The sequence below is a fragment of the Mastigoproctus giganteus genome, chromosome 10, assembly GCF_048544385.1.
Source record: "Mastigoproctus giganteus isolate SK-2022 chromosome 10, ASM4854438v1, whole genome shotgun sequence".
NCBI classification, from domain to species: Eukaryota; Metazoa; Arthropoda; class Arachnida; order Uropygi; family Thelyphonidae; genus Mastigoproctus; species Mastigoproctus giganteus.
The window spans coordinates 7918774-7938416 of record NC_143584.1 but is presented as its reverse complement, the minus strand read 5'-3'; the positions used below and the strand labels follow the sequence as shown (position 1 = coordinate 7938416).

The window sequence follows — 19643 nt, the reverse complement described above, 5'->3', positions numbered from 1 at the left end:
ACATCCTTTCGAGGATGCACTGAAATCATGAGTGCCCCTCAAATGTTAAGCAAAACCTGATCACCCAGAATATTTTTATCTGGTTGTTATTTAAAGTAGAGGATCCACTTCAAAATTCATTTAAGTTTTGATCAACTACGTTCATTGCTTCTCCTGTGTGGCTGGCATCATTGGAGTGTAAGAAAATTCTGGACCAGACCACATCACAACTTTCCAATCATCAGCAGTGCAGTTTTTATGCCTTTTATTCCTTGTTATGCAATTCTCTTTGCAGTGTTCTCTCAGAAATCAACTGATGAGGTCCCTGGTTAATTGTTTACAGCAGTTCTTATCTTTGGGTATATAAATAGTTTGAAAAATAATACTCACACTGCAATTTGCAATTCATTTTTCTGTCTTAAACTACTGGGGGAGGGGGGGGGGAATTCTGGCCCTCTTGCAACAGTAACAATGGCTGACAGTGCACGTAGGCTCTTTAGAAACAACTATTATACACAAATTGACCTAAAGTAACTACCATCTTAGAGGGGAACAGGTATCCTGTGTGTTATCAGACACTCAGCCTAAAACACTGATGGATCCAATATCTCTCTATTACAGAAGATTTAGGAGAAGTCCGGTTGGCCTGCCTCCCTAAAATCCACTCATGCACACCTTCTCGATGGTAAGCCCTGTTACGTCACTTAGGTGGCAACGAACGTGTAGAGTGGTTCTCTTCAAGACGCCTGGTCAGCGTGAAGAGGAAAAGACCAAACCCTCCAGCAATGAGAGCACAACAATACAAATGGCCCTCAGTCCCCAGCAGCTTTCACTCTCCCTCTTACGGCAGCGAGAGGATCAGAGTGGAAGCAGAGGGTGATAAGAATCTCTGGGTACGACCAGGCTGCCATGCACGGAAATTGAACTTGGCCTGTTATAACATACGATCACTCATCGGTGAAGACAGGATATTAGAGCTGGAAAAGGAATTAGAAAATGTGAATTGGAATATCATCGGTTTGGCTGAAACAAGAAGAAGAAATGAATCACTTATAAGTTTATCAAGTGGAAATCTGCTGTACACCAATGGAAACAGTGAAAGGAGTGAAGGTGGAGTTGGGTTTCTGGTCCATAAAGATTTTAAAAACAACATTTTGGAATTCAAAAGTACATCACCAAGAGCGTCAAGACTAATAATACTCACGATTTCTAAGAGATACAAGCTAAAGATTATAATGATTTATGCACCAACATCGAGCCATGATGATGAAGAGGTTGAAGAAATGTACACTGAAATTGAGTCTTCTAGATGAGCAGAAAACCCACTACACTATTATTATGGGGGACTTCAATGCTAAGGTTGGAAAAAGGCAAAACAGCGCAGAAAGAGGAACTATAGGAAATTTTGGAATTGGTGAAAGAAATAAAAGAGGTGAAAGACTTGTGGAATTTGCAGAATCTCAAGGAATGTCAGTAATGAACACTTTTTTCAAGAAAAGGGTGAACAGAAAGTGGACATGGAAGAGTCCAAATGGATTAACAACTAATGAAATCGACTTCATCCTCACTAACAGAAGATATATTGTGAATGATGTTACTGTCCTGAATAAGGTAAATGTTGGAAGTGATCACAGAATGGTAAGATGTACACTTGATATAGATGTAGGAAAGGAAAAAACTGACTCGAGTAAATAATACAAAGGTCTTTGAAATAACAGAGGAGGAGAAAAAGCAGTATGTACTGGAACTTAAGAACAAGTTTGAGCTTTTGCAGACTGCTCAGGACCAAGATATCGACGAGGAATATTACAACTTTCTAAAAGTGATAAAGCCCAAGAAACCTATAGGGAAACAGAAATCCAAAGAAGAAAAAATTAGTCAAGAAACACTTGTCATGATCAACCAAAGACGACAAATGAAGAGCAAGAAAAACACTGACAGGGAGAAAATTGAGTATACTGAGTTATGCAAAGCCATTAGAAAGAGACTCAGAGAGGACATAAGAAGATTTAACACAAGAAAAGTAGAACAAGCATTAAGGGAAAACAAAGGATTTAAATCAGCAGCCATGAGCAGTAATACAGGAAGACAAGTGATACTGAAACTGAAGAATAGCGATGGTGTACTTATAAACAGCAGAGAAGGCATAATTCAAATAGCAGAAGACTACTATAGAGAATTATACAAGGAGCGAGGGAATGATACCAGCAGTGGGGAAGATGGATTGCAAAGTAGCAACACATACGACATACCCGATATTCTTCCCGATGAGGTAGAACATGCATTGAAGAAAATGAAGAATCGGAAAGCCCCGGGGGAAGATGAAGTTACTGTAGAGTTGTTAAAATTGGGAGGAAGAGACATAACACAAAAACTGGCAAGGCTCTTCACAAAGTGCATTAGAAAAGGTGTGATGCCTAAGCAGTGGAATAATGCAATCATAGTTTTGCTGCATAAGAAAGGAGATAAATCAGAAATTGGAAATTATAGACCAATTAGCTTGTTATCCCATATCTACAAGTTGTTCACAAGGGTCATTACTAACAGATTAGAAAGAATACTTGATGAGAATCAACCGAAAGAGCAAGCTGGCTTTAGGACAGGATTCTCAACTATGGATCACCTTCACGTAATATCACAGCTAATGGAGAAAGCAAATGAATATAAAACACCATTATGCCTGGCATTTGTGGATTATGAAAAGGCATTTGACTCCATACAGCATAAGGCAATGTTTCGGGCACTGGAAAGACAAGGCATAGATACTCCATATATTATGATTTTGAAGAAAATATATGAGAGTGCTACATCCTTTATTAGACTAGACAAAGACAGTAGCAAATTTAAAATCGAGAAAGGAGTTCGACAAGGAGACACAATATCTCCGAAGCTGTTTACTGCTGCCCTTGAGGAAGCTTTCAGAAGATTAGACTGGTCGCAGAAAGGAGTCAATGTGAACGGAGAGTACCTAAACCATTTACGATTTGCAGATGACATTGTGGTCATAAGCCACGATCCCAAAGAATTAGAGGAAAATCTTAATCAGTTATGCACAGTTAGTAAGGATTTTGGACTAAAGATGAATATGGCTAAAACAAAAGTAATGATGAACAAGTACGCCACGGAAAGGGAAATAATGATTGAAGGAGCAGTAATTGAAAAGGTGGAGTCATATACTTATCTGGGACAAGTTATTAGCTGTAATAATGATAAATGGCTGGAAGTCAAGAGAAGAATAAATTTTGGATGGATAGCATTCAGGAAATATAGTCACATACTGAAGAGCAATATCCCAGTTTGTCTGAAACGTAAAATAATGAATCAATGTATACTCCCCACCATGACTTATGGAAGTGAAACTTGGGCACTCACCAAAAGAATGGAAGAGAAGCTGAGAACTACACAGCGAAGAATGGAACGAATCATATTGGGAATCAGATTGTTAGATAAGAAGAGAAACACATGGATTAGGCAGCAAACTCAAGTAAAGGACATTCTTATCAAAACTAAAGAACTAAAATGGTCTTGGGCAGGACACATAGCTCGAAGACATGATGACAGATGGACTAAGAAAATAATAGAATGGTACCCAAGAGGAGCTAGAAGAAAACCTGGAAGACAAAGGCGGAGATGGATAGATGAAATTCATGAGTTTTCGAGTAGTAAATGGATGGCCAGTGCTCAAAACAGAAGGAACTGGAAAGTTGCTGGAGAGGCCTTCATCCTGCAGTGGATTGAAAATGGCTGATGATGATGAACTACCATCATTTTTAGTCAAATAATATCACTTCACTTGGTAGGTGAATCTATCATTTATTAAAAACTCAAAGGCACTGTTGCAACTGCTTTCAGAATATTTGATTCCATCATCAACATGTAGCCTCAACATGTGCCAAGTGATGAATAAATGTTTTATGCAATTAATGCAATGACCCTACACTACCCATCAATAGGGATTTTATTAACATTTTCAACTAGACATTTCCCTTCAAAATGCTACCTGGCTGCTCATTCAGATAGTGCATTCTAAAGAGCCTAATCACACACATCATCACAGGAGGGAAAACCTAACCCCCACAGTACAGACAGAAAAACGAATGCAGCTGGCATTATCTTTAAAACTACTTATACAGGTAACCCTCATATAACAAGGTAGTTTGGTTCCTTCCAAATCCTGTATACACGGGATTTGGTTCCTTATATAGATTATAAGGATATAGATATAGATTATAAGAATATAGACTAAGAACCAGTACAAAAAAGAGGGGTTACATTCCAAAAGCTAACAAAAAGACTTTTCTTTTTTATAACTACTGGAAACTTAATTTTTATAGTAGTAATAACTTAATATTTTAACTTTATTTTTATAATAGTAGTAACTTAAATAGTAATAACTAAACAAACGTCTTACCTTACAAACTGTGATACTTATATGTCAGATAATGTATGTTCATTTAATTTTCTTCCTCTTCATCGCTGCTAAGCACAATCTCTTCTGCAGCATCTAGATTTCATGTACCTTCTGCTCTCTTTAAAAGTCATGAACTGCACTCTTCGAAGTCGCAATTACTTTTTATGGTCTCAAACAAGCACATGTTCAATAGCACAGAACCCAGGGATCTCCCAACAAAATACAGTGGACTCCTGCTTTAAATGAACATGAAAATCGGAAGAATGTTTTCCAGTTAGCAAAATAAAAATAAATTTACACTTACACACATGGCTTAATTAATACGTACTGTAGTATGTACGTACTAATTGATATTTCTGTTCACTGAAATTTTTTTTTTTTTTAGTTGTAAAATTTAAGACTGTAAAAATTATAAGCAATTAATAACAAAGAACACAGCTCGCACAAGTTGCAACAAACACGATATGCACAAGTGAGATACGGAGTAATGAGTTTCTGAAAATTTATTTATTTTTTTATATGATGAATTTTTCATGGAAGGGAAAACAACACATTTCACCATAATAACGTGAAAACCCACAGAATTTCAGCTATCAGTACTATAGCAAATGCAAGAAGATCGAGTTTACTATCCGTTATTATTATATTTGATTGCACTAACAGAAAAGCCCAATAAACCGGAAACTGCAAATTGTTTTATGGTAGTGACCTCCAGAAATTTACTTTAGAAAAATATCACGAAGGTGATAACTACTAGCGAATCAACAACAGGGATTCACAAAAAGTAATGGAAACGTTGAAAATTACATTAACATAATAGCAGGGTTTTCCTAGCATAAAAGCTCAAAAATACCGTGTTATGTGAGATTTCCAGCAATTCTCAAACCATGTTGTGCGAGATTTCAAACCATGTTGTGCGAGGATTTCAAACCATGTTGTGCGAGATTTCAAACCATGTTGTGCGAGGATTTCTGCAATTTATCAATCATGTTAGAGCGAAACCGTGTTGTAGAAGTACTGTGTTAAATGGGGGTTTGCCTCTAATTTCAGTGCTATGAGCAAACAAGCATAGAGGATACACACATTCAATCTGTTATGTGCTCTAAATACAAGTGATGACTAATTATATAGGTACAACACTCTCGATTTACCGGGATTTTGGGTTAACCGGAACACTTCAAGACTCCAAATGGGGGGGGGGGGGGGGGCAGAAATCATAAAATTCAAGTAACTAGAATATGTATAAACAAATATTTTGCAAGTCGTAAATAAGTGACAAGAAATGGCGTTATAAGTCGTCATTAGGAGATTAATGTGACAGTTATCTTGCAACCCCCACTACTCAAAAAAACACCAAATGTTTAGTTTGTTTTTGCTTGTTCTGTCACACCGCAAAAGGGCAAATTTTGTTTCATTATTTATGTCAGGGATGTCGGAAACTTTTTTTATAGTAAATATTTTTTTTTTTATTTAGAAATCGCAAAAATGATGGGTAAATGCAAAAAATTTCAGTTACACACTTCACCATAATAACATAAAAACCCACAGAATTCCAGCTATTGGTATCATCGCAAATGCAATAAGATCGAGTTTACTACCCGTTTATAATAGATTGCGCTAACAGAAACACCCAATAAAACGGAAAGTGCAAATTGTTTTTGTTGACCTCCAGAAATGTGCTTCAGTAAAATGTGAGCTTGCATGGAGTGATAATAGTGAGTTTTTGCCTTAACCCTCTGAAGTTCTTTACAGAAAATTTAATTTTGACCATTATTATGGTGCCGACTAAGAGAATAAGTGACAGCGGTACTAGTATATCTACCAACAAAGGGAAAGTGATCGATTTGGATCAGAAAATTAAACTAATAAGAACGTATGAAAATAGTCAAACATTAAAAAGTATCATGCTGAATTCAGATCTGTCAATAATAATATAGTAGCAATATGTTACTAGTCATTCCTAAGTTACGTAAAACTCGACGAAGTAAGAAGTCCTGGAACGTATATCTTACGCATGTCGGGGACTTCTGTATTTTTGGATTAACTGAGAAATCGATTATCCAGGATTTGTTTTTTTTTTTTTTTTTTTACCATCTATCCTGGAAAATCGAGAGTCTACTGTATATATATTCCTAAAAAATTGAATTAATTCTTATGTTTTAAAAAGTTGTCATATCCAAGCATTCAAAACTAGAAATGGATACTGATAAGGTATCCGACCCTAGCAGAGAGGCTTATGATGCTCATCAGCAGTCCTGTGCCAGCTAACTAAAGCAAAAAGGTTTTAAGAAATTCTTCTAATTCTCAGTAGGATTTAAATCCAAATCTTTGCATTTGAGTAACAAGATACAAAGCCACCATACAGGAACACAGGATTTCATTGCTATTATTATTAGACTTTTTTTTTTTGTATAGTTTATATTTCTGATAGTGGTCTCCTACTAATCTTATGATATAATTTGAATAAAATGTGACTTTAAACTTACTAAAACTAAAAAAGTAAATTGTCCTCACTTGTACTTTATCCTCAGTTATAAGACATTTCAGTATAAGTTAACAAAACTAATATATAAAGGGTAATAAAATTTACAAAGAAATATAAACTTTCTGACAAATATTCATAAAATCTTCACATCTGCAAATTTTAATCACTACTCTATCCCTTCATTCACATTGTTACTGGTGTTCATAAATGACATTGATGAAGGGATAGAGTGGGCGATATCAAAATTTGCAGATGATATGAAGACTTGAAGAGTGATTCAACAATCTGCTTCAAGTGGATTCTTACAGGATGACTTGGGTGGTATTCAAAGACAATCAGGAAAATGGCAACTATGTTTTAATATAGAAAAATCCATAAGGTTTTATACTTAGGTAACAGCAATCCCACAGTAATTTATCCTTGGTGGGGTTGTATTAAAAACAGTAGAAGAAAACAATTTAGAATTTAGCGCCCACCTTTTTGGAAGAGTGACTATCACACTTTTCCTGTGCTGACACCACTTTCACACTTAAACCAAAGAGCCATCAACACATACAATATGCCAATCATTCTTCAAAATCTTTTTTACTTTAGTGGCATACATCAGTTGAAACTGTTTAAATCTAAATTCCCTTTTAGTGCTTATTTCTAGACAGTAGTAAATTTACACCAAATATTCACCCAATTTCACAAGGAGGCATGCAAGCACATTTTCAGCCCACAAATTATAATAAAGATGACGAAGACAGCCAATTACCACGAAGCGCCCACTCTCCTCTTTTAATACTCTTGTTACTCCAACTGTTAGGCCTGCCACAATGGGTATGTTACCAATACTAAGTGACCATCAGTTTTTTTTAAAGGTATTCCACAGACATTCAAGTTGCTAAGAAGATACTGAATGTTGTACCCCTACAGTCACCTTCCAATGCTAGGACTTAGAGCAAGCTGCTTTTGATTTGACAAGTTTTTTAAAATTATGAATGGTCACCAAAATGGGATATAGCTTGGAATCACTTTCATTATTGCCCTTTGTAGCAATCAAAAATGGCCCATTTTTTCGGAGCCATTATCTGCTTTCCTTATCTGTGTAGTTAACAATGCCTCTTGGTTCTGTTCTTCCACAACCACATTTTTTTGCTATTTCACTGTAATATAGAAACATTTTGAACAATGAACCTGTGAAACAATGATCAGCATAACTCAGAGCAAGCTTATGTTCTATGCAAAAGATGCAAATAAACAATCAACATGTATGATATCATTGTCACTACGAAATGCTACATCTAATTCATCTAATTCTGAATTTCTTTCTATGCATTGTATGCCGGCTCTGGGCTTATTTGTTTGCAAATGTCTGACTACATTGTGTTTCCACACCAATTGAAAGTAAAAATTCACATGTACATATTTAACTGCATTTTACTTTTTTTTTTGTAAAAAGAAAAAGACAGAGAAAAACTTTTTCTGCAAGAAGACTAAGAAGCTCTTTATAAACAAGGGTTGGTTATAACTCTTTGCAACCTACATCTAATCATAGTAACTCATTATGATGGAGAGATGGTAAAAATCAAGCAAAAAAGAAAGTTGACAGCTATGATTATATTGCAAATCAATTACAAAATTCACAACTCTTGAAAGAAAAAGTTTATTTAAAAAAAAAAGTGAAATTAGTATCTGTTGAATTCACCATGATACAACCAACTCATCTGCAAAAAGGTCTAAATCTCCCTAAAACTTCCTCATTCGTTTCACAAATATACATAGTCTCGGTTCTAATCTCAATAACATCCATTTCTACCTAAAATCTTTGGTACCTTTCCACCTCACTTTTTTCTGACAGAATCCCAAAAGTCATGTGATGGTTCAATACACATCTTGCTGTCATTATTCACTATGATTCCTTTTGCATCAAAGGTCATACACTGGTGTGCAAAACTTAAGGACCAGTCAGGTCCTTTTCACCTGTAGCTTCTCATAGAAGTGGCCTGGATATGGGAAAAGCATACCAAAGGAACCTCGTGAGGTACAGAAATGACGAAGGAAATAACACTGATACAACGGAAACAAAATGGTACAGAGGAACTTGATTCAAAAATGGCAACATAGCACTGGCTGCCATGATACAGATGCATCACTGACAAAGATGGAACAAAGGGAAGAGGTACTACTCAGTAGGAGATATGGCCACTCCTAATGTCGATGCAGGCTTTGCAACGCCTGTCCATACTTAGAAAAATGTTGATAAGTTTGTGCAGTGACATCGTCCATTCCTCTGTCAGCACCATCTTCAGCTGGTGAGCATTTTCTGGTGGGTGTCGACGTGCTGCTAGGCATCTCCCCAGAACATCCCGTGTGTGTTCAATGGGATTTAGATAGAGGGAAACGGGCAGGCCGAACCATACAAACAATGTCCTCACTTTTCAAAAGCATATCAACAGCTACAGTGCGATGGGGTGTGATGTTATCATCCATAAACACGAACTCGGGGCCAATTGCACCTCGGAACTGACGCACATGGGGAAGGATTACCTCACTACAGTAGCCTGCACTGGTTACAGTACCGCCTTCCAGTATCTCAAGTTGTGTATGTCCATTCAAGATAGCACCTCCCCAGACGAGAACACCTCGACTGCCATATCGATCCCTTTCAGTGATGTTTGCAGGGTGATACCATGTGCCAACCCCTTGCCAGATTAGCTAACGTCCAGAATTGCTGCTGCAACTGAATCTACTCTCATCAGTAAAGAGGTACCTTAAGTAAAGATTTTGTGGTCATAACCTTTAGAAATAGTGTTGGTCCTTAAGTTTTGCCCACCAGTGTACTATAGCAAATATCTGCTCTGACAAAGATGTCAGAGACTTCCTAATTTGGAATCTCCTCTGACTTAAAATCTCTCTATCACATTCTGTTAGATTCATTTCCTCTATTGTTCTCCCAACTCCACTAATCACTTGGAACTCTGACTTCCTTCCTTTCTTTGAAATCCAACTATTTCCAGAATAACTTTCCTAAAAGTGAGGTAATTTCCCTTGGTTATTTTAATGTTCACAACTCCAGCCAGTTTTATAGTTATATGGACCCAGCTGGTCGAGATGTTGAGACTTTTGCAATAATGACCTCACGGAAGTTGTCACTTACCTACCAGAATATCAAACAATCCAAACCACATACAACCAGCACTCTTGATCTTTTCCTCACCAGCAACCCTTTGAAGTACATGATCAATGTTAGTGGTTAAGCATGTGAGATGGCTATTCTCAGTATCTTGCCATTGGGCATTACACAAATGTGAAACAGGATGAGCTGGTAATTTATATTCTCCTTGGTTGAATTACTCTTTTAAACCTTCTAAATCATTCTGCTCCACCTCAAAATATATCCCTTCATCTAAATTATCATGATTTTCCAATAAATGTGCTACAACTATTCAAGGTAAGAAAGCAGCATATCAAAATTGGCAAGAATTGAACTCTCCATCTTCCTTTTGTGCCTACATACATTAAAGATCACAATAACTGTAAAATGAAAATCAATCCAAACTTGATTTTGAACAGTTATAGAAAACTTGCATCTTGTTCAAATGACAATCGAACATTTTGGTCTCTTGCCAATGCTACTGGATGCAAATTCTCTCAGTCTATACTCCCACCTTTGTTACAACCATATGTTCTATTGCTTCCTTTGTTGAAGATAAAAACACTGGCTTATTAGCATCTCACTTTTCTGCTAACACTGGTATCAATGATCTTTCTAAACCAACTTCTACATTCCACTCAATCTCTCCTGTGGTGTTCACAGAGAAGGATGTTAAAAGAATTCTGAATAATATTGATGCCAAGAAAGCTACAAGTGATGGCATTTCTCCACTTGTCCTCAAAACCTGCACTTCTTTGCTTGCTCCAGAGCATAGGTTTTTCAAACAAGCGGAAAAATGCCATCACGAAGGGACTTGGATTTCTCTTGTCATTTCACACTTTCTTATTTCACTGCTATTTTAGTTTTTTGCTTGGAAATATGCACCTATCCAGTCAATTCCCAAAAAGGGTGACAAATCCCAGCTGTCTAATTATTGTCTCACTGCACTTAGCTCTGCTCTTTCCAAAATAACAAAAAACTCCATCAATTGCCAACTCAAACTATATCTCAAAACCTTCCTTCTGATCAATTACTGATAATACGGATCCTGTCAGCAACAATCCACTGGTGATACATGGCTTACATTACTCATTTTTGGACAAATTCAATGGTGAAACTAAAACAGTTGCTCTTCTTATGTCTTCTAAAAAAACTCACAATTATAGATTGTGAACTGTTTTCTGCAATTGGATATCCAATTACTGTGTGTGTGTGTGTGTGTGTGTGTGTGCGCGCGCGCGCGCGCGCGCACGCACGCATTTGAAATCCAACTATTTTCAGAATAACTTTCCTAAAAGGTGAAGTCATTTCCCTTGGTATTTTATGTTCAGCCAGTTTTCTAGTTACATCGACCAGCTGGTCAAAATGTTGAGACTTTTGTCACTTACCTACCAGAATATCATATCAAACTGTGTGTGTAAGCATTTACAAGGGCAATGGTAGATGGCTCTGTTTTTATACTTCTCTAGTAATGCTGGTGCACCAAGGTTCAATTCTTTCTCCCAGTGAAAGCCTTAATATTGTTTTGCTGATGTTAGCACTATGTTCCAACATAGAGTGCTAACTTGAGAAACCTTGCCTGCACAAATGCCCTCAACTCAAGTATCCACCACCAATTCCTTAAATACTGATCTCCAGGTAATTTTCCAATGGGAAAAGAATTAGTTAACTTCAATCTTTCTAAAACTGTCTTTTCTTATTTTTCACAAAAAAAAAAAAAACTCTACTGCTCCTATGTTTACCTTCAGTGACATGACCACTTATCTCTATCAATCAGTGATTACCTAGACTTCTAATCTTTCTTGATAAGCACATCACAAACAGTGCATCTTCTACATAAAAAAAATAATAAAAAATAAAAACTTGATGCAGAGGGGAAAATTGAATTTTTTCTTTCACTCTTAGCATTACTTTTTTGTATCAAAAAAGTAATGGGGGCAGTCAGGTTAATTAATAACCCATTTCTTACAAAGTCTCTTCACACTCATAGATATTCAGCTTCTGCTGCTTGCCTTTTCTATAGATACTTTTATGATCACTATTCCTCTGAATTTCCATCTGAAATTTCCTCACTTTCTCCCAAACTAGTCCAGACATGTACTGCAGTCAGCATCCATTCACTGTCAAACTCCAAACTCACAGAACCACCTCTATTCACATGTGTACACTGAAAATCACTATTTACAAAGGGAAGAGATTTCAAGACGTTAAGGACAAAGAAAACTGAAACCTCTGAAAATTGCTATTTACAGATAGTAATTTTCAGTGTATACAGCTGAAGTCTAATGTCAACAAGTATCTCCTGTCTTCTCAGCTTTCAACCCATACGTGGCACAAAGTTCTAATACGTTTTGTGTTTCAGTCATTCATATATACATATATAAATAATATAACTATCCAGACAATAGAATCATGAAGAATAACTACCTTTTGTGGGAACTGCTTATCCTACCATGGAGCTAAGAGCTAAATTTACATTTCATCTCTCCCCCCCAATCCCCCACCCCTTCCAAGACTCTGATGTGTAGGATAACCATGTTCAGCAGCTAAGCCAAGACATCCTCACTAATTTTGGGGCAAAAGCTTTGTTGCTCTAAGGAGAGGCATAATTTTATGCTTCTGACTGGAGCAGTAATTAAAAAAAAAAAATTAAATTAATCTTATACAGTACTATACCTGAATATTATACTACTACCACTAACTTCCAGCTACTACAGCACAATAAATATATATTTTTTTATTATTAATATTAATAACAAGATACACAACAGGCAACCATTAACAGTGTATCTGAGATCAGAACAACAAACATAATAACAATAATATGAAATCCAACAGTAAGATAAACATTAATATAGATTCAAACAAAAAAATCATATGTACAAAAGAGGATTGCATTAAGTTAAGTTACCGGTAAAACAAGTAATAATTAATCAGTTAGAGATAATAAAACACATAATAATTAGATCAGAGCTAGTCACTTTGCAGTTTAAGAGAAAAGGCAAATTTGTGGATGGAGTTCATCAGTGATTGGAAGTTGTCAAAGCAGTCAATGAGAAAGTCATCTGCTGATTTGCTGATTCTGTTCAGTGGACTGAACTTCATAAAGTCCATGGCAGAGTCAAGGCGAAACGGTGTAAGATTCCTGACCTAAGGAGCACTGAAGTTGATTTTGTAAGGATATCAGATGCTTCATAAGTTCCAGTAATTACTTTGGCTAGAAGGGTGATGTCAGCAGTAACTCTTCTAGTGCACAGAGGCCTCAGATGAAAGTAATCACACAGCAATTCATAATACACTGAGTGATAGAATAGAGGATTACGGTACGTAAGGTAACAGACAATTTTTTTGGACTGCTTCAATTTTGTTAGTGAAAGTCTTTGTGTGAGGATTCCAGATGGGTGAACTGAATTCAAGGATTGGCAGAACAATAGTTTTATAAAGGACAACCGCATATCTGTAGTTTTTGAACCTGTATGTGTTCTGTTTGATGAATCGCGGTGTTTTGAATGCTTTGCTGGTGATTTTAAGGACATGTGCTTCGAATTTAGCACTGCTGGAGAAGAGAATCCCCATGTCGTTAACTTGGTCACACCTTTCGATGATCACAGAGTTAACCGTGTACTCTGTATTCATTAGTTGTGGAGATCTGCCAGATGAGAAAGAGATTACTTTGCACTTCGAGGGATTAGCAGACAAGCCATTCAGAGATAGCCACAGAGAGAATTTATTGAGAGCACATTGAAGCTGTCGAGAATCGGTAATCTCCTTCACTGCTGAGTAGATCTTAAGATTATCTGCATAGAAAGCAACTTGAACATTGGAGGTGTATATGAAAGAAGGAAGATCATTTACGAAAACAAGGAAGAGATATTAAATTTTTATAAATTTTACATATGTAAAATTTATAAAAACACAATATTAAATACATACCCACAGTAACAAAAGTAAATATTCAAGAATTATAGTTCTCTCCCTTCCTGTTTAGAAGTTCCCACTATTTCTTTATTTGTTTCTAAATTCACAATGGCAACAGTTCACTTTAAATGCAATTTTCCAAGAAATCCATACAACTGGGACACTTAAAACTATTCCTTTACTACAAAATACATTTTTTAAGAATGTTTAGTGCCCAAAAAAGGATGATAATCACATGGAGCTAAGTCTGGAAAATATGAAGGATGGAATAAAATTTCAAACTTCATCTTTTCTGTATCTGATTCACTTCAGAAAATGGCAGTGAAAGGAGAGGCATTAACATGCTGCAGGCACACATACACCCATTTCCCAAGGACACCAAACCACTGTTTCTTTTGAATTGTTGGCTTTAAATGGTTCAGAAGTTTGTTGTTGTCTGTTTGTTATTTGGTTTTTAGGAGCATTGGCAACTAAGGCCATATTGCTCTGGGGATATGCGGTGGTCATTCTCTGACCTTTCTGCATCCTCCGTATTTGGTGATCACAGGCTCGAACCCCGGTCTAATCAAGAAGCGTGTGCTATGCACTGCTGCTCCTGCTCACCTGGCTACAGAGGCACCAGGGTTCAGAAGTATAACACAGTATTTGTCCCCATCATGGTTTCTCTTCTCTCCAGATAATTTCCAGAATCGCTCCTTTATGATCCCAGAATACAATGGGTAGCAAGAAAGTCCGTATCCAACTGATGTTTCTGTTTATTTTTAAACTCATTTCAAATTTCCAACAGATGGTATTATAGCAATTGTCCAACAGGCTGAGAGGTTGCAAGTAACAACCAGTTTCATTAGTAACATTAATGTTCCATGCTAAGACTTTGCAATAGAGCAACAAATGAGTATCAAACAACAAATGCAAGGACGTTCGCAATGACCCAAGAAATGGGCATCAGTCAACCTCTTGATATGAGAACAGTTTTGCTTTAAATTGGGAAAATCTGTAACAGAAATGTATGGAATGTTAATGGCAATGAAATATTAAGTTGTACCACTGTGTTTGAATGGTATAAGAGGTTCAAAGACAGATGAGAGGATATTCGTGATGACCCACAAAGTGGGCATCGGTCGACCTCTAAATGAGGAGAGAGTTCAGGAAACTGCGGGAAAAGTTTTTCGTTTCACCCTCAGAATTATGGCTGATGAGTTGGATATGAAAAGGTCTGTGCAAAATTTGTGCTGCACAGCCCCACAGATGAGCAGAAGCAATGAGGAGTGTCATCATGCAAAGACTACATCCAGACATGTCAAAACAATCCTAATTTCTTTGAGTGTACTGTCACTGGAGATGAGTGTTGGTGTTCATTATGACCAAGAGATGAAGCTTCAGAGCATGCAGTGGACTTCAAAATTATCACTAAGGCCCAAAAGGTTTCATATGCAGGAGTCCAGGATCAAGACGATGCTGATCATGTTTATTAACATAGTATGGTTCACAAGGAATCTGTACCTGATGGGCAGAGATTTAATGCTATCTTCTACTTAAGGGTTCTTCAAAGACTAACAACGTACATTTCCCAAATGAAGCAGCAATTTTGAGAGAAAGGCAGATAATTCTTGTTGCATGACAATGCCTGCCCCCACCCATTTGCACCTGTTCTGAAGACATTTCTGACAATACATTGCACTGTACAGTGCAATGTATTGTCAGAAATAAAACCACTTTTGAGATCCTTCACTCTGTGTTCTCTTTACTGCACCAGTCTGTGTGCCACCCCTTTTATGCTCCATTCTGAACTTGCACATTTGCCTCAGTGTGCAATAGTGCACCCATGATTCATCTCTAGTCACTGTCTATTCTAAGAAAGTCTCCTTTGCATTCATACAATTGAAGAACACCATCCAGTTTTGAAAGTATAAATGCTTGCTAATGACAGTATGCATTGAATCAATGCTAATTTTTCACACCATACCCATTTCTTCAATATTAATGCGATGGCTTCCTTTTAAGTTCTTTCACTGCCATTATGACTTCTGGTGTCAGCACATGATGTGCTTGGCCTGATCAATGAAAATCCACAACATTTCAATATCTACCCAAACCCATCACCCATTTGTAGACTTTCTGCTGAATCATGCATACTTCATCGTACTGAATCAACATCCTGTGATAAATTCAGCAGCAGGTTCTGTATTCAAAAATCAAATTATAGATCACACCTCTACTTTGGTGCATGATTACACCAAGCTAGAGGACAACAAAACTAATCAATAATCTGTCACAAGATTATCATCAGTTTTAGCATAATAAGCATTTTTTATTGGTTTTGTGGTTTATCTAAGTGACCTTTTTACTTTATAATTAAATCTTAATTAATGCATAATGGTTTAAAATTAGGTAAATCAGAGGTGAGCTGGTTGGGGGACAACAGTTTAGTTCCAAATTCCATTGAGTGCATGCATTTCAGCCAAACAAACTTCCAGAGGGACAATGATTACTAATTCAGGTCAAAAATATTCAAATTTTATTTCTCCTAAGATGGTTTTTTAAAAGAACAAGATTTTTTAGCAATCAATAACAACTCTTATTTCAAATTAGAATAAGAATGAAAGGAGGCTATGATCAGTGAAATTACAGTTGGACCTCTCTTTAACGAACTTCCATATAGCAAATTTTTCTATGTAGCAAACTTTTTTGATTTCCCCCTGGTCATTACATTAAAAATAGTTTCCATAAAATGAATAAAATTTCCATATAACGAACTAATTTCAAGAGACCTGGGTACACATTGTTCAAACCTCTGGCCTTTAAGCAATAGAGCTGACAGTGTAGAAAGCACAAATTAAGAGATAAGAGGATTAAGAATTAATCATTTTAACTTTTAATTATTAAGAGCATTCTACAATTTAGTGCTGCCCAAGCATTAACTGTACCAAGAAGTCGCGCTGGTCAACTGTTATCTATGTGTCCACAGTCATTGGCAAAGATTAAGGAATATTCCCAACACGGACACTGGCTCTGGTCAACTTGTTTTCTACTGTAAGCACACTATTAGAGAATTAGGAGAGAGCGATTTTTTCTTTATCCCGGAAATTCATCTGTTGTTTTGCAGAAATAAGTCATCCACACCTTCACTAAATTTCACCTGTCTCTGTATGGTAGGTACAAGTTGTCCCTAAATCAGTTTTGTTTTAGCTGCTGTGCGAGTAACCTTACAATGTCTAAGAAGAAATCCTTGAGTGTAGTGGAAAAAGTGGAAGTGCTTAATAGTACAGATCGCAGCATTAAAAAAAAGAAATCGCTTTAAAATGTGGTGTCCCTGCCAGTAGTGTGTCAACCATTTTGAAAAACCTTGTTTCGATTCCCAAACTGTTTGAGGAAATGGGACCTAGTCAGAAGTGCACAAAATTATGCCTGTATGAAGATGTAGATGAAGCAGTTTGTAAGTGGGTGAAGTTGATTGGAGACCAAAACATGCTGATATCAGGGCCATTAACAAAATAAAAGGCTATGAATTACGAATCTTTTCTTGGGCATAAAACTTTCCAAGCCAGTTATGGTTGGCTGGACAGATTTAAAAAGCGCCATGGCTTACTCGACAGAGTTATTTCTGGTGAAAGTGGGGTTGTAATTGAAGACTGTACCCACGGGAAAGAAACAGTTTTGAAAAAAATTATGGAGCACTATGAACCCAAAGACATTCAGTTGATGAAACAGGTCTATTTTTTTTTAAATGTTTGCCGAACAAGACACTGACTTTTAAAGGTGATAAATGTGTAGGTGGTAAAAATAGTAAGGAGATAGTTACAGTCTTGGTGGTGCAAATATGGCTGATAATGAAAAACTGAAGCTTTTGGTAATAGGCAAAAGTAAACAACCCCAATGTTTCAAAGGAGTACAGTTGTTAGAGTTGGATGATAAGTGAAATTTTTCAACAGTGGATTTTAAAATTCGATAGAAAGACAACGAAATAAAACAGAAAAATCGCTTTGATTGTTGACAACTGCCCTGCCCACCTTCACACTCAGTAATTTCGAAACTTACCAATTGTGAAGCTTGTTTTCTTCTCTCTAAATACCTCATCTAAACTGTAACCAATGGACCAGGGCATTATCAAGAATTTGAAAATGCACTACCAAAGGCACATACTGAAAAAATTATACTGAGAATAGAAACCAACCAATCTATAGATTCTGTTATAGATTTGCAGGTGTGCATATCAGAGTTGGCAAAAGTTTGGAGTCAAGATGTGACAGAAACAATGATTAAGAATTGTGTTGCAAAAGCAGGTTTTGCTAAAATGCCAATTAACAGCCATGAGAGGGATAAACTGCCACAAGAAGACAGTGAGCAATCATGGGAAGAACTCCAAGCAAGAGGTTTGATCAGTGGAGAAATTGTTCTTGAAGAATTTTTAGGAGTTAATAATGATGTCATAGTATCTAAATATCCGAGTGAATGGAGAGTATTCAAAGAACTAGTGAGAATATCGACAATGAGTTGTATGAAATTGAGGGCAACAAAAGCAATACTAAACCTTCCAAACATAAAATGTTGGCAGCATTTGAAACTTTGCATCGAGGCCTACAGTGTGAAGAAAATGTGTCAGAAAATATTTAAACAAATGCGAACATTTTTATGAACGATGTACAGAAAAATCCAGTGTACAACAAAAAAATAACCAAATGTTTTTCAACATAATTCTTAAAAGTGTACTAATATATTGTCCACATCATATAAGTAGCCATTTCTTAATGTGTGTATTAATAAATTGTTTTAAAATGTTAGATAATTTTTCATTCCCATTTATTTCTGATTTATTTCCCATATTTTGATGTATTTTTGAGTTGAATTACAGTATTTTTCATTGTTGAAAGGTCATATTTCTTTATAGCGAAATTTCTGTATAACAAATTTTTTCAAGCGAATGATCGATTTCGTTATATGGAGGTCCGACTGTATTTTTTTACTTACTGTAACAAAGCATTTCGATTTTATCTTGTCAATCCAAAATCCTCCTTCTACCAATGTTCCAGTTTGACTCAGAAGATCCTTTAACTGTGGAAGTGTAAAAGGCCTTACCAGATTTCTAATATGAATGATACAAGATGGAGGGCGCTGTGCAGGTGAAGGTACTGAAGTGTCATCTGTTGCAGTAGCTTTCACCGGAGATGAGTCATATGCTAAAAATAATTTTTTAAAAAGGACAAAATTACTTTTAACTTTTCACTAAAGATGAATCATAACTATGAAACAGATATACCACTGTATTAATATATTTTATATATAGTAACCACTAATTTTGTCAGGTATACAAAGTAGAATATTTTTTGGACCATAAGATGCATTTTATTCCCTGAAAAATGCATCCTAAATTCTCTTGCATCTTATGATCCGATCAAAGATAAAGGTAAGCACTGTATACACTTAATATACCTTCCGAGAACTATTTTGTCCTTTGTGTTTTAGAGTAGTACAATACCCGAATAATTCATTGTGTAGGCAAAGTTTGTTCTGCTATGAGCATTGAGACCCTTGTATTAACTAAACAATTTAAATTCTTCTGGCTACAGAAACATTAAAGGACAGGACAGTTCTACATTTTTTTTAAATTTGTTATTTCTTTCCAAGATCAATAAAACTTCCTGCTTCCTTCTAGAAAGCTCCTCTCTGGAAAGAACTACAGAGAACTGAATCATAGCACTGCCCTATTTTCA

The 19643-nt window shown here is 36.3% G+C and overlaps 1 protein-coding gene across 3 annotated transcripts in view; it reads right to left on the bottom strand.

Moving 5' to 3' along the window:
• Acn (apoptotic chromatin condensation inducer acinus) overlaps positions 1 to 19643 on the bottom strand; it is a 295740-nt gene that overhangs the window by 59808 nt on the left and 216289 nt on the right. For all 3 annotated transcript variants that reach the window (XR_016547575.1, XM_090383866.1, XM_090383867.1), the window contains exon 7: positions 18901 to 19109. Coding sequence is in view for 2 of the 3 variants with exons in the window: in XM_090383866.1 (XP_090239992.1) it covers positions 18901 to 19109 (209 nt within the window). In the remaining variant the exon portion in view is untranslated. The remainder of the gene's footprint in view (positions 1 to 18900; positions 19110 to 19643) is intronic.